Source organism: Symphodus melops (assembly GCF_947650265.1).
Source record: "Symphodus melops genome assembly, chromosome: 11".
NCBI lineage: Eukaryota > Metazoa > Chordata > Actinopteri > Labriformes > Labridae > Symphodus > Symphodus melops.
Window position 1 is genome coordinate 16,268,846 of NC_136701.1, and position 13,451 is coordinate 16,282,296.

At 39.1% G+C, this 13,451-nt stretch overlaps 1 protein-coding gene across 4 annotated transcripts in view; it reads right to left on the reverse strand.

Moving 5' to 3' along the window:
- jakmip2 (janus kinase and microtubule interacting protein 2) overlaps positions 1–13,451 on the reverse strand; it is a 32,549-nt gene that overhangs the window by 10,641 nt on the left and 8,457 nt on the right. For all 4 annotated transcript variants that reach the window (XM_079355470.1, XM_079355469.1, XM_079355472.1 and 1 more), the window contains exons 3-9: positions 6,074–6,321; positions 2,678–2,932; positions 2,228–2,470; positions 1,882–2,091; positions 979–1,077; positions 700–846; positions 448–588 (exon numbers count right to left, since the gene is read on the reverse strand). In XM_079355470.1, coding sequence (XP_079211596.1) covers positions 448–588; positions 700–846; positions 979–1,077; positions 1,882–2,091; positions 2,228–2,470; positions 2,678–2,932; positions 6,074–6,202 — 1,224 coding nt within the window. In that variant the 5' untranslated portion in view covers positions 6,203–6,321. The remainder of the gene's footprint in view (positions 1–447; positions 589–699; positions 847–978; positions 1,078–1,881; positions 2,092–2,227; positions 2,471–2,677; positions 2,933–6,073; positions 6,322–13,451) is intronic.

Here is a 13,451-nt window from a genome sequence, read left to right on the forward strand (position 1 = left end):
AGATGAAGTTTAAAGGAACAAAATGTAATTCTGACACCTAGTGTTTAAAATGGGTACTGCAATCCAAAATCAAAACATTGAAGAGCGCTGTCTCTCACGGCACCCTTCCTCCATAGAGTCTCGACACTCGCAGGCTGCCATGTTGGGACACTTGTTTTTGTCCATCTCTACATCGGTTTTGAAACTTTCTACGTTCTAACTTCTCTCCAGTTTTCTAAAGAATCTGTGACATTTATCCTAGTTTGACCACCATCATTATCAGAATTTAAGAATTCTTTAACTGTGCGATGTGGTTATAATGTTTAAAAAGGTTTCTCAAAAGTTGCCTGTGTTTCCCCCTTAAAGGATAAGGTAAATTGTGTTTTACATGACTCTAAACTTTTTGGATATGTTAAACAAAAATGGTGAATTTATCCGAGGTGGCTAAAAGAAGAAAAAAAAACCTACTCTTGTCAGTTCGTCAATCATGCTCTGTTGCTCGAGGACTTGAAGCTTGAGAAAAGCTATTTCCTGGTCATCGTGGGCCTGGTCCAGGTCATTCAGAGACTTGAGCTTCTTCAGTGGAGGATGGGAGCTGATTTTTTCCTTCTGCAAACACATAGACGAGCACACACACAGGAAGAAAGTACTTTAAGATGCCAAAATAAAATAGTAAATGTCACAAAGATCTTTATGTTGCTGCTGTGAGTCTGAGCTGACCATCTCGAGGTTCTCCTTCACCAAACCCTTGAGTTTGTCCTCCAGCTTCTGAATCGTCTGAGTCAGATCATCGTTCCTTTTACTCAGCAGCTTGTTCTTGTCCAGCAGAGGCTTACACTGCTTCACCGACTCTCGAACGCGCTTCAGCTGGTTAGGGCAGGAAGGTACATGAGCATACGTTTAAAATAGGACAAACCTGAGCAGCATTACGAAGGAACTGGGAGATTTGAAGGATAATAATAATAAATAACAGAAAGAAGTCAGAAAGTGAGATTGTACCAGTTCGTTCCTCTCATCGACCAGCAGAGAGTTGCGATCTTCTAATTTGCGGATAGTCGAGTTGAGTTCAGCCATGCGCCTCTGGTTTCTTCTAAGGTCCTGGAAAAATAAAAAAACATGAACCCTCATTAAATTAAAACTACCATGATAACTACTACATAAATCAGGAGATACACAAAAATCAAAACCTTTAAACTATGGGCAAGGGAAATCCTCATACTCATATCCAGAGGGCAGGGACGAGGAGCTTCAATTTATGATATTTCTCATGTGATGGTTTGATTCTTTGTTTACTTGTTTGAGTTGACAGACAACAGACTGAATAGAATGTAAAACTGGAAACAGAAGTTTACACGGAGCTATGATGAGTCAAATGACTTGTAAATGCGTTCAACCCTAAAAAATGTATCTCCATTATTAACTCATAAAGTAGATCATTTGCAAGCAATCCCATTGTTTTTCTTTTCATTTATTCCAAACACACTGTGTCAAGAAACGTTGACACCTCAGCTGTCCTCTAAAAACAAAAAAGGGCACGTTTAGACGACGAGTCAACACTTCAGTGAGGGGAATCGGACAGCTGCAGATGAGCACGAGCAGCTTTAATCATTTACAAGCATGAAGATGCAGTTACACAATTCACAATTTACACAACCCTGAGAGTGCTTCTGTTCTGCTTGTATGTCTTACACTCGGGCACAAATCCAGTTCTGATCCTTAACATCTGTCTCTGTGCATTCACAGAGGTCGACTAGCAGACTGAGCAGGCCTAAAATGTGTTTGTGTTCCTCCGAGTGTTTTGGTTTTTTCGAGAGACCTGCTACAACTTTAAAGCTGTCAAAGTGCTGACTTATCTCAGGTTTATATTATTTGATTCATATATTGGTATTTCCCACTTCTTACCGGGCTTCCACAATGCTCTGCTCCGTCTCCAGCTCTGCCAGGAATCTCTCTTTTTGGGCTTCCCAGGCCACACTCTGCCTCTTTTACAAGGAAGAGCTGCTCATCTAGAGCATCCTTTTGAAGCTGCAGCTTCTGTAAGAAACCTGACGTTGACTCCAGTTCCTTCTCCAGAGCAAAGATGGTGCGGTCTTTAGATTTGATTTCGTCCACCTATAGAGAAGAAAAAAGAAAGTAATTTTAAACGATAACAAACTCTCCCTCCAACTTCTGATGGTGCATAGATATCCCATACAATCTACCTGAGATTATTAAAAAAAATCATCACTGTAAACTCAGTTGAACATACCAGTCTACGGACGTCCTTCTCACAATCCCACTTGATTTTGGAGATCTGCTCCTGGTGCTGCTGGTGCTCCACTCGCAGGTCGCCGGCTTTCATCTTGTCAGCCTGGATCATGGTGCTGAGAGCCTCGTCCGTCTGCTTCTTAGTAGATTTCAGCTCCGCTATCTCCTGCAACAGCTTCACTCGTTCCTGGTCAAAGAAGCGCCGTGCGTCCTCCTTAGCCTCCAGAGTCAGGGATGTGCGTATCTGATAGGGGAAGGGAGAGACGGTGAATTGTGGAGACTATGAATGGCTGGGCAGAATTTATTTCAGCGATATTAGGCACATTTTCTTAAATATAAAAGGTAGCTGTCCAGTGCAAATTACCACCTGTTCTGGTTTAAATTCTCTGCTGCTGCCTCAGGGAAATGTTACTGCTTATCTTACAGTCTTTACTGTCTATCTCGACCTCACCTTCTCTCCACTGCCGTCTCGCATGGCGCTCAGGGCAGCTTTAAGCCTCTGGTTCTCCTGGTCTTTTATTTTTGCGTGGCGGGCCAACTCCTGCTCGTGCTGCCTCGTCAGGTTTTCCCTCAGAGCCTGGAGCTCCTTCTGCTTCTCCTCATGCCATTTAGCCCGCTGCTCCGTTAACATGGCAGTATGACGGTGCTGCTCCTGCTCCCGCACCCGCTTTACTTCCTGCACCTTGTCGCGCTCCAGTTTGCTCACCTTTGGGAGAATCAACAGAGCAAGTGTAAAGTTGAATAATGTTTTTTTTTTTTCTTACTTTAAAGAGGAACTACGTAGTTTTGGTAGTGAAATATTAAAGTTGATAAAGTGAAACAATTCTATGCTATATTTTTTAACTAGATACACAAACTTATTAAAAGGAAAAATGGGTCCCTGGAACACTGTTTGGAGCTAAAAAAGCTATCAGGAGAGTTATGGTTTTTACATTTTTGTGCACCCACCACCACAGCTTCTCTCGTACCATTTTAACTTCAAACATTGTTAATTAGTGACCCAATATTCCTCTGAGGACAGTTTTTATATGGAGTTGCGAGCATACACCATAGAACTTGTACACTTCTCTAACTTTGACATGTCTCTATAAGACTTAGTTTATTACAGTAAATTCATCATAACTTATCAGTATAGTTGAGGTTTTAAAAGCAATTCATAGTTTCATGTTTCTTTAATCTTTCTGAGTAATATAAGGGTTGTAGGATTGGTTTAAGATGGAATAGGCATTCAATAATACAGTCTGTTTATCGCCTGCACCTCAAGCAGTAACCTCTAGAATGCAGAAAAACTTGAGTTAAAGGCAGCGTTTCTCATTTTTATGAATTGGGGTTGATTGATTGCATGTTATACTTCGGGTGCCATTAAGCACAGCCCCTGTTGGATAAGCCAACAGAGGTACAGCCATAAAAGTTATTGTATGTAATATTGTAACTCCATCTCAATGACAGCTATTTCCTTTGGCACACAAGTTTTACTGTACAAAGTTCTGCAGACTCAGGAATGCATTTACTTAAATGTATGAATACTTATCTAAGCCTACAAGGTCAAAACCGGGCCAAATAAATAGTTAACATTTTTACAACTTAAAGCAAATTTTCTACTTATTCTTACAGACATTAACAATTATTTACAAACAAAACAAACATGACAAAATGTGTTCTGTCTATGTGCTACGTTCATAAACATAGTTAAATCTAAGCAGCCGACTTTTAATGACACAGAGCTGTACATTAACAACAATATTGCAAAGGCTTCTTTTCATACATAGTTTGGTTTTGCGTTAACTCTGCAAAAGTTCATATACACTGTACAACCGGGTTGTAGATTCACTTTTTTGCCTTCCTGCCACTGTGACCTGCCACTTCAAAAATCTCCCTGTCACTCATTTCTTTTACCTGCCACTTTATTACTGTCTGGAAAATGTCACAATGACGTAATATCAAATCAAGGCTTGCAGTATTTCCATAATTTACTATTTTATACAGGGAATTTCCTTTAACAGTTAAGGAAAATTCTGGCAGCCTCTTTATTTCACTAATAAACAGAAGAAAGTTGACTTATTTTAGTTTAGAATTTTTAGAGTTTCCATTCAGTTATGCCCTTAAAGGCTGATTTAGCTGCACCTAGGCTCACCTGGTAGGCAAGATAATCAGTTTATGTGAGGAGAGTCACAATCACAATCATCAAAGGTTTCTGCTGAAAATAATTTTATTTATATAGTCTTGTGTTTACTTTAGTCTTTAGTGTGTTTCCCTGTGTCCTCCTATGTTGCCTGTTACTTTATTTCCTGTTTTGTGTTTTAAGTCTAGTCTTTGGTGTTTCCTGTTTTATTTTGTATATCTGGTTTTGGTGGTGTCAGTGTTGGGTTTTACTTTGCACTTGTCCTCTAGCGCTCTGGTCTTGTGTTCTTTGTTTTGTCCTTGTGTTTCCCGCCTGTGTGATCACCCTGATTGTCCTCACCCCTGTCTATATAGTCTCTGTGTGTTTCTACCTTCTTGTCGGTTCATTGTCTTTGTTGCTGGTAGTCTGTCTTTTCTCTTTCGTAGTTTGTCATGTATGGTCTGAGTTGTTTTTTTGCTCCCTGGATTTACTTAGTTTTTCTCATTATGGATTTTGGATTTATTTGAGTGAGTTTGTTTTTGGATTTTGTTTTTTTTTTTAAATCACCTTTTTCTGCAATTGGGTCCTCCTCCCCTGTTTCCTACCCCTGAACGTGACACATTAACCTTAAAGGTTCAGGTTAGATCTGTGAAAATGTTCATGCACACAGGCTGCTGCACAGGTATCATATTTTTCTTTTCATACATAGTTTGGTTTTGCGTTAACTCTGCAAAAGTTCATATACACTGTACAACCGGGTTGTAGATTCACTTTTTTGCCTTCCTGCCACTGTGACCTGCCACTTCAAAAATCTCCCTGTCACTCATTTCTTTTACCTGCCACTTTATTACTGTCTGGAAAATGTCACAATGACGTAATATCAAATCAAGGCTTGCAGTATTTCCATAATTTACTATTTTATACAGGGAATTTCCTTTAACAGTTAAGGAAAATTCTGGCAGCCTCTTTATTTCACTAATAAACAGAAGAAAGTTGACTTATTTTAGTTTAGAATTTTTAGAGTTTCCATTCAGTTATGCCCTTAAAGGCTGATTTAGCTGCACCTAGGCTCACCTGGTAGGCAAGATAATCAGTTTATGTGAGGAGAGTCACAATCACAATCATCAAAGGTTTCTGCTGAAAATAATTTTATTTATATAGTCTTGTGTTTACTTTAGTCTTTAGTGTGTTTCCCTGTGTCCTCCTATGTTGCCTGTTACTTTATTTCCTGTTTTGTGTTTTAAGTCTAGTCTTTGGTGTTTCCTGTTTTATTTTGTATATCTGGTTTTGGTGGTGTCAGTGTTGGGTTTTACTTTGCACTTGTCCTCTAGCGCTCTGGTCTTGTGTTCTTTGTTTTGTCCTTGTGTTTCCCGCCTGTGTGATCACCCTGATTGTCCTCACCCCTGTCTATATAGTCTCTGTGTGTTTCTACCTTCTTGTCGGTTCATTGTCTTTGTTGCTGGTAGTCTGTCTTTTCTCTTTCGTAGTTTGTCATGTATGGTCTGAGTTGTTTTTTTGCTCCCTGGATTTACTTAGTTTTTCTCATTATGGATTTTGGATTTATTTGAGTGAGTTTGTTTTTGGATTTTGTTTTTTTTTTTAAATCACCTTTTTCTGCAATTGGGTCCTCCTCCCCTGTTTCCTACCCCTGAACGTGACACATTAACCTTAAAGGTTCAGGTTAGATCTGTGAAAATGTTCATGCACACAGGCTGCTGCACAGGTATCATATTTTTTGCACATTACCTTGCATTTTTCTTGGTGTAGCTCAATTTGAATGTCTGTTAGTTTGGACCTGAGATCTTCATTGGCTGCCTGAAGGGCAGAGATGAGCGCCTCGGGCTTCTCGCCCTTCGTACGCCCCTTCTTGGCCATTGAGTCGAATACTAGAGAGGCTCTTCTGCTGCTTTCATTGGGACTTCACAGAAACTTTCAAAGGCGCTCAAAGGGTTTCCAGTTCCTCCTCTTCCTCATTCTCCTATAAGACAAAGGGGCTAGGGAGTGGAGAAAAGACAAACAGTAACAAATCAAGATACAGTAATTGCTGCAGAGGTAACACAAACAAATGATGTGTGTGAATAAAGATGGTGGTGATCATCAAAATTGTGGAGGCACGCTTAATGGTACAGGTTAACTTCTTCAAGAAGACGGCTTCTTTTACTGCCAAGGTACCGTAAACAAAGACTCTCTGGAAGACTGGAAAGTGAATAACAATATTGCTACAATAATCCTAGCATGCTAACGTTAGCGGTTATTCTATACAAAAGTGTGACGTGTTTGGGTACTAACATTTGTTAATAAGAACTGTGGATGTTTGTCATGTCAATAACATTGAAGACATTACTTTGGTAAGTCAGAAGTTTTGACATTTGTTTTTCTTCTCTCTTCATTTTTCGGGGGGCTAGCAGTTCAAGGCTACATTAGCTGCAACTGGCATATCGCTCCTAAATCTGAGATTGAACTAACACCAGTCCAAATGTAGTGAGGGCCATGAGGGCGCTAAGTCTTAATGAGAAAAAAAAAAAAAAGCATGGAGGAAGACTTTCTTTTCCATTACTTTTAATCCAATTTTTAAGTGTGTGTTGTTCCTAATGCATCAAGTCCCTAGCTGAGATCGACATACAACAAAATACTCCGTACTACTTTGAGAGCATCAGTAGTGCATTCTGAACAATTCAGAATATGGATTTCTGCGCACCAAATCTGATGATGATCCATTTAATCTTTCACACAAAGACTCAAATGTCTACCTCATGGTTTTACGACAAGAACAAACATTTGAGGACACGCTCAAAGCCAAGTAACTGATCAGTAAACATCCCACAACACAATAACATAAGAGATAAATAATTTAGGATGAAGTTAACCTCTCCAATGCAAAGGACACAATTTAAAGAGGAAATTGGTGTCCATCTTCCCAGCTGAGCAGTAAGAGTGGAAGAAGAACAAATGTTTTTCAAATTTGACAGTGTCCCCATAAAGAGTTGTTTCCACAAACTGTATTGAACCAAACCACACGGTTAGGTTCAAACGGTCTGGTACAGTTAACCATTGTCTTGCTTGCGTTGATAGGCAAAATGTAAGAGGGAAAGAAAGTCGTGTCAGCGTGACACAGTTTATGTGGCTGTTTATCACAAGAAGAAGACAAGATATTTAAACATAGCACATTTTGTGTTTGTCCATATATTACAGCTGTCACATGGGAAATGACAATTCTATTGACAATCAATGGACTATATGGATCGGTCATTTTGTACCATTTCCAAAGGGGAAATGCCAATAATTGCGTATCGTACGGTACCAAACTGAACCGGATCACTTTGGCTTTTTTTTTTGGCTTGTATCAAATAAAATTAGTATAGCTTTTTAGTAAGAGTGTCTTGAGTAGAGAAATAAAAAGAGGGACTGCTTCTGAAAGTCTAATCTCCTCTGCCAGGCTGCTCCACAGTTTGGGGGGCTTTGACATTGGATGAACCAACAGAGCTCCACCAGAAGATCTCAGACTACATCCTGGTTTATAAGGGCTGCAGTAAGAGTGGAAAGAAAACTGCAAGCTTGTCTTTTGCAAGGCCCAGACTCCAGACCAGTATTGGTGCCACAAGTAGGGCTAAGTAGTGGAATTGATTTCACAGCAGATGTGCTTCCAACACACCCTAGCTCAAATGGACTTTATGGATTGAACCAGAAATCCTGCAGATAATGGTCAGCTAAACTCATATGGTGGGTTGAACCCACTGTAACTGTACTTTTGACTGTTCCAAGATGAAGCTATCTCTACTGATACTCACATCAACTGATGCTTTATCATCCTCGGCTGTGAAGTAACAATCAGTACATCTTCTGAAATGATTATGCTGAAATTAATTTTTAATTTAATTTTTAATTACTCTTGTAGTTATCTAACAATGTACACATAGGTTACTTCTCTTGTGTCTCAAGTATTTCCATTGGGTTTCCTAACTCTGTTCTTATGATGAACTATCACATACAGTGGCTGCTCATGAAGGTACACAGCATTCTGCTCAGCCATGATGACTCATCAGGAGTTGGACAGTGTCTGTGATAATCTGAGGAGGCATGACATAACATCGCTGAAAAGAGTTTTAGAAGTAGATTAGCGATGAAGCAATCATTATCCTCACGCCAAGTCTGCGTACATGGGCTCATCCCTTCAATTTAATGGGATGGATTTTTGTGCTGCTACTGTTTTTAAATTTGGGATCATTCATGGCAGCTGGTTATGACTTAAATATTGTTGATATATTATTCACTGATTAAGTACATGCATAAGGTTTTGTATACAACTGTTTTTTTTAGCAAAAAGTTACAATTTCCTGTAACAGGCTGAAGATGACTCTCCACATTCAGTAACTTTTTGATGATTATTCAATTCAAAAAACATTATTTGTCCCCGGGGAGCAATTCAAGGGCACACAGAGCAGTAAATGAACAACAGTGCAGCTATACTAAAACATTTCACCAAGATAAGAGTCAGCAAAGAATAAAGTGTCAAGAGTGTTAGTACAAGTTAAAAATACAAAAGTTACAGAGTAAGATCCAGAGGAGTAAGATGTAAATAGACTTATATGCCTTTAAACAGATATAAGCAGACATGTGAACAGACGTATATGATGTAAACAGACATGCAGCAGTAGACTATTGAGACAGATGTATTATTTGAAACAGGTTGTAAACAGAACTGTAGTGCAGAAGAAGGTATAAGTGGACAGAGATCGGACTAAGATGTAATCAGACATAATTCATATGCAGTAATGAACAGATATAAAAGAACTATAGTGCAGTAAATGACAATATAAACAGATAAATAAATAAATAGAACAACAGACTAAATATGTACTAGGTCTGTATAAACAAAGATGAATACTGAAGAATAAAGTGACCGTAGTGCTATGATGGATACGATATAAGAGCTGATATCAGAGAGAATAAAGACCGTAAATAAGCATACCTAACAGAATAAAGTGGATTATGTGGATTAAGCAATGTTTTGGAGGAACCCTTTGTGTCTTATCATAAACTAAAGCAAAGTATAGCATTAATTATAACCTTAAATGAGAAGTACTTTTGCAAAACCGACTCTTGTGCTGTTGTTATAAAAATCACCTTCAGAACACTGTAACTCTCCAGAGCCCAAAGTAACAGTGCAAACATTGATGCGCTTGCAATTTGTACTAGGACTGACTGAAAACAGCCACATTTCTGTTCAGTTGTAATAGTTAAAATATTTACTATCTTCACTTTTGCAAATTGTCATTAATGAATTTTCTTTTTTTCCAAAATGATCTGATAAGTGATGTTTCATCACTTATGAGCTTTTAAGCACATTTCACAGGATTCATATGTAAAGAAACCTTAGCTCAACAACAATAAGCGACAATAAGTAAGTTGATATTTCTTGACTTTCTTGACTTTACTCTATCCAAGGCTTATATTCTGAGTTCTAGAGCTGGACTACCCAGTCTGATCCACCAGTGAGGATGGAGTCCATTCCTGCCTATTACGTACCATCATTGCTCACACAGCACTTTCACTTTACAGCAGAAGATTCCCGCATTCAAGTGATTATCACTCACTCTGCTAGTGAGTCTGCTAGTAAGTCAGTAGCAGATGATGCCAGTACTGTAGTGGTGCCTAAACAAGTGGGTATACCCTTACTGAACCCTAAATGATGTTTTCAGGGTAAAAACAGCCTTTGTTATAGACAGTGGCACGTAAGACTCCCTCTTGAATATTTAGTCAGTGCGTACTTTCCAACTAGAGAGAGAGAAGGGAGGGCCGTCCATTCACCATCCTTGGAAAAAAGAATATTGTCAATCAATCAGTCAGAGGAGATTTAGAAAGAAAACCCTGAGTCGTCATTTATGTTTCTATGAGAGCCTGTTTATTACTGCTGATTCAGCTGTTGGTCCTACTACATGATCCCTGTTAGACAAAGCCAACCACGACTCACCATGACGACTAATACTGTATTGACCTACAAACTGGCCACAGCAGTTAGATACTGTTCTGCAGGGTCAGACTACATATGAATTTGCTTAGAGCCTGAGCCAATCTGATTACTGTCATTTTCCATTTTCAGACTGCACTGAGAAATAATCTGCTGGCGAGTCAAGTGAACACAGCACTAGCACAGACAAGCATCATGGGTAATACTAGGTCATGCACCGGATGAAACCTCGACTGTCTTACCTGGATGACATTAACTTGTATTCATAAATGTATTACTGATGACGTTTATCGTTTGACTTCTTTGAGGGTTTAGGACAAAGGCTATCTTTACTCCATTGTGCCTTTGCTCTCAGCACTTCTTTTCACACAGTGAGATTTGCATTTCAATTGCTTAAATACTTAATAACAGGAGGAAAAAGAAGCTATCTTTGGTCTAAAGTAAGGATAGAAAGTAACTGTTATCTAAAAAGTTTTTAACAAAGCTTGCTCACATTAATCACATTGCAAATTGATGCTCACTCGTCTTCATCTCACAGATACTGATCATGGTATTGATAAAACATTGAACGTATCAGAACTACGCAGCAGTCTTAAATAGACCTCATCATCCTCTAAAATGTCCCCCCAAAAAAGACCACATGAGGAACTGTTTATAAAGAATATACAATTTTAGAAAAAAAAGATTAAATGCTTAGAGAAAATTGGGAAAAATATGAATATGGCAATGTATCATCATTCTGACTTATGTGATATTATAATAGTAGTCCTGATGCCAAATATTAGCCATCTTTAGACTTCATTTTTGGCAAAAGTTCCATAACCAAGCTCAGCCTTTAACATCTTTATGCGTTCAGATCGATTCTGCAACAGCGTAATATTGTTACCCTAGTCTGTGAATTCACAACATGTCTCGTCATAGCAGTGTAGACACATAGACACACAGTCAGACATGCACTCACACACACACACTGCACTGTGCTCCCCCGCTGAACCGTCTCACCTCTGTAGCACCTCCGTCGCTACCTCCGCAAAATTCAGAATGAAGCGAAATATCGCAGGGGCGTACCTACTGTGGCTTTGAATGGCTGTCTGAACGGGGCTATTGATAGTTTAGTTGTTCGGTTTTTTTTTAAATACAAAGATTTCTCTGCCAATTTTAACAAACAGTGTCACAACTTCATGACTCCTCGTGGTGGAGAGAGCAACATGAACAGACATTAATTGGCCAAAGAATTTGTTAAAGCAGAACGAAAGAAAACAAGAGCCAAATTATGTCGGGGAGTGGTGAAATGAAGTTGAAAGATGAAAGTGACACCATATAGATCAATCCTCTGTTTTGAACTCTTCAGTCAATAAGATGTCACGATGTAGCGTTTCGTGTTGTCTACCTTGTAATACATAAATCATGACAGAATATCTGTATTGTAAAAAAAAAAAACCTTATCATGGGCTACGTATTGCATAATATCATATTGTCCTGTGCTCACCCTTAATACATAGGAACAAGGTTATTAAAGGGAAGTTCCTCATCAACCTTGCAGATATTCATTTCCTCCAAATATATTCACAGCAAACACCGAAACAAATTGGACAGAAAGAAAACCATCGTTTCAAAAGGTTATAACACCTTCTCTCACGTTTCAAACACAGAATAGAGAAATGCTGACATTGCATTAACGAGACAAAAATATACTGCAGGCATCCCTACTAAAGTGACTGTTAAAGTCACATCAATGAAGGACTTTATAAAAGAAAAAAAAACATTGTTCAGAAACACGTAAGTAAAACAGTACCTTACACATCTTCACTTGTAGCTCCGCTAAGAAGAAATGGCACCATCTGACAAACATGAGGACTGATTTACATGATTTAGACTGCTTACACAAGACATGTCCACTGTATGCCAGAAAAGGTTTAAAGAACTGAATCTTCAAAGAGCTATTACGTTACTTTCTAAGCAGCAGGGCAAGCAGACAGTTGGCCTCTATTTAGACTGTCACATGTATCATGTAAAGTGTGAGCCAAAAAAGACTCTTCAGAGACAATATCATTGAAAATGAAAATAAACACAATCCTTGGCCACGTTGATTGTGTGTCTTGAACGCGACTGTAGTTGCCACCCGAGATTAAAGAGGGGGGGGGGGGGGGGGGGGAAGGCGGAGGAGAGCTAAACATGCAGGGTCGCAGAGATATGTGGAGGCGGATAGTCAACAAGAAATTGCGTTCAACTTCCGGAGTTTAAAGATGTCTTAGCTCTTTTTTTCCATCTTTTTCTTATCTTAGAGTATATTTAAATATTACATTTGTATTTATGTCAAAACATGTTTTTTCCCCTGTCAAATGAAGTTGTTAATGTTAAGTTAGCTGCAGACACAGTGAGAGTGAACAGACTCAACGGAGTAAAGTCAAACCGACAGTTTGAGCAGATCCCTATGAAGCCAGAACAGTGACAGCTAAATGTTGGCATTGAAAAAATAATATTTGACATTGAATTCTTGTGTAATTCTTCATGTAACACATCTGAACTAAAAAAACACTGAGACGGCGCGATAGCCTCTGAGTTTTCGCTGGGCTCAATGGACTACAAGGAGGGACTGTTCAGAGGACCTAAGTGGATTGGATGGGGTGTAGGGGGTTAAAAGATCTGTTAAATAAGGAGGGGGCGAGACCATGCCGGGACTTTAAAACAAGTCATAGCATTTTGAAATGGAGTCGGAGATCTACAGGGAGCCAGTGCAGGGAGGCGCTTTTGTTTGCTTCTACCTGCTAAAAATCTTGCAGCAGTATTTTGGACAAACTGCAGGCGAGAGAGGGAGGACTGGCGGACTCCCACATAGAGGGAGTTGCAGTAGTCCAGGCGGGACATAATAAAGACATGGATGAGTTTTTCTGTGTCTTGGAATAATAAAAATGACTTGTATTTTTGACAGGGTTCGTAGTTGGAAGAAGTAGCCTTGAACAACTGAGTATATTTGTTTGTTGAATTTGAGAGTTGAATCAAAGGTCACTCCCAGGTTTCACAAAGGAAGACAGTGGGGCAAGCTTTTTGCACATATCATTGGTGGAGTCCAGTGGGGCAAACATAAGACAAACATATTTGAAGCAGTCGTGTAGTGGTTGCATTGAGAGAGGATTGGTGCACATATATATATAC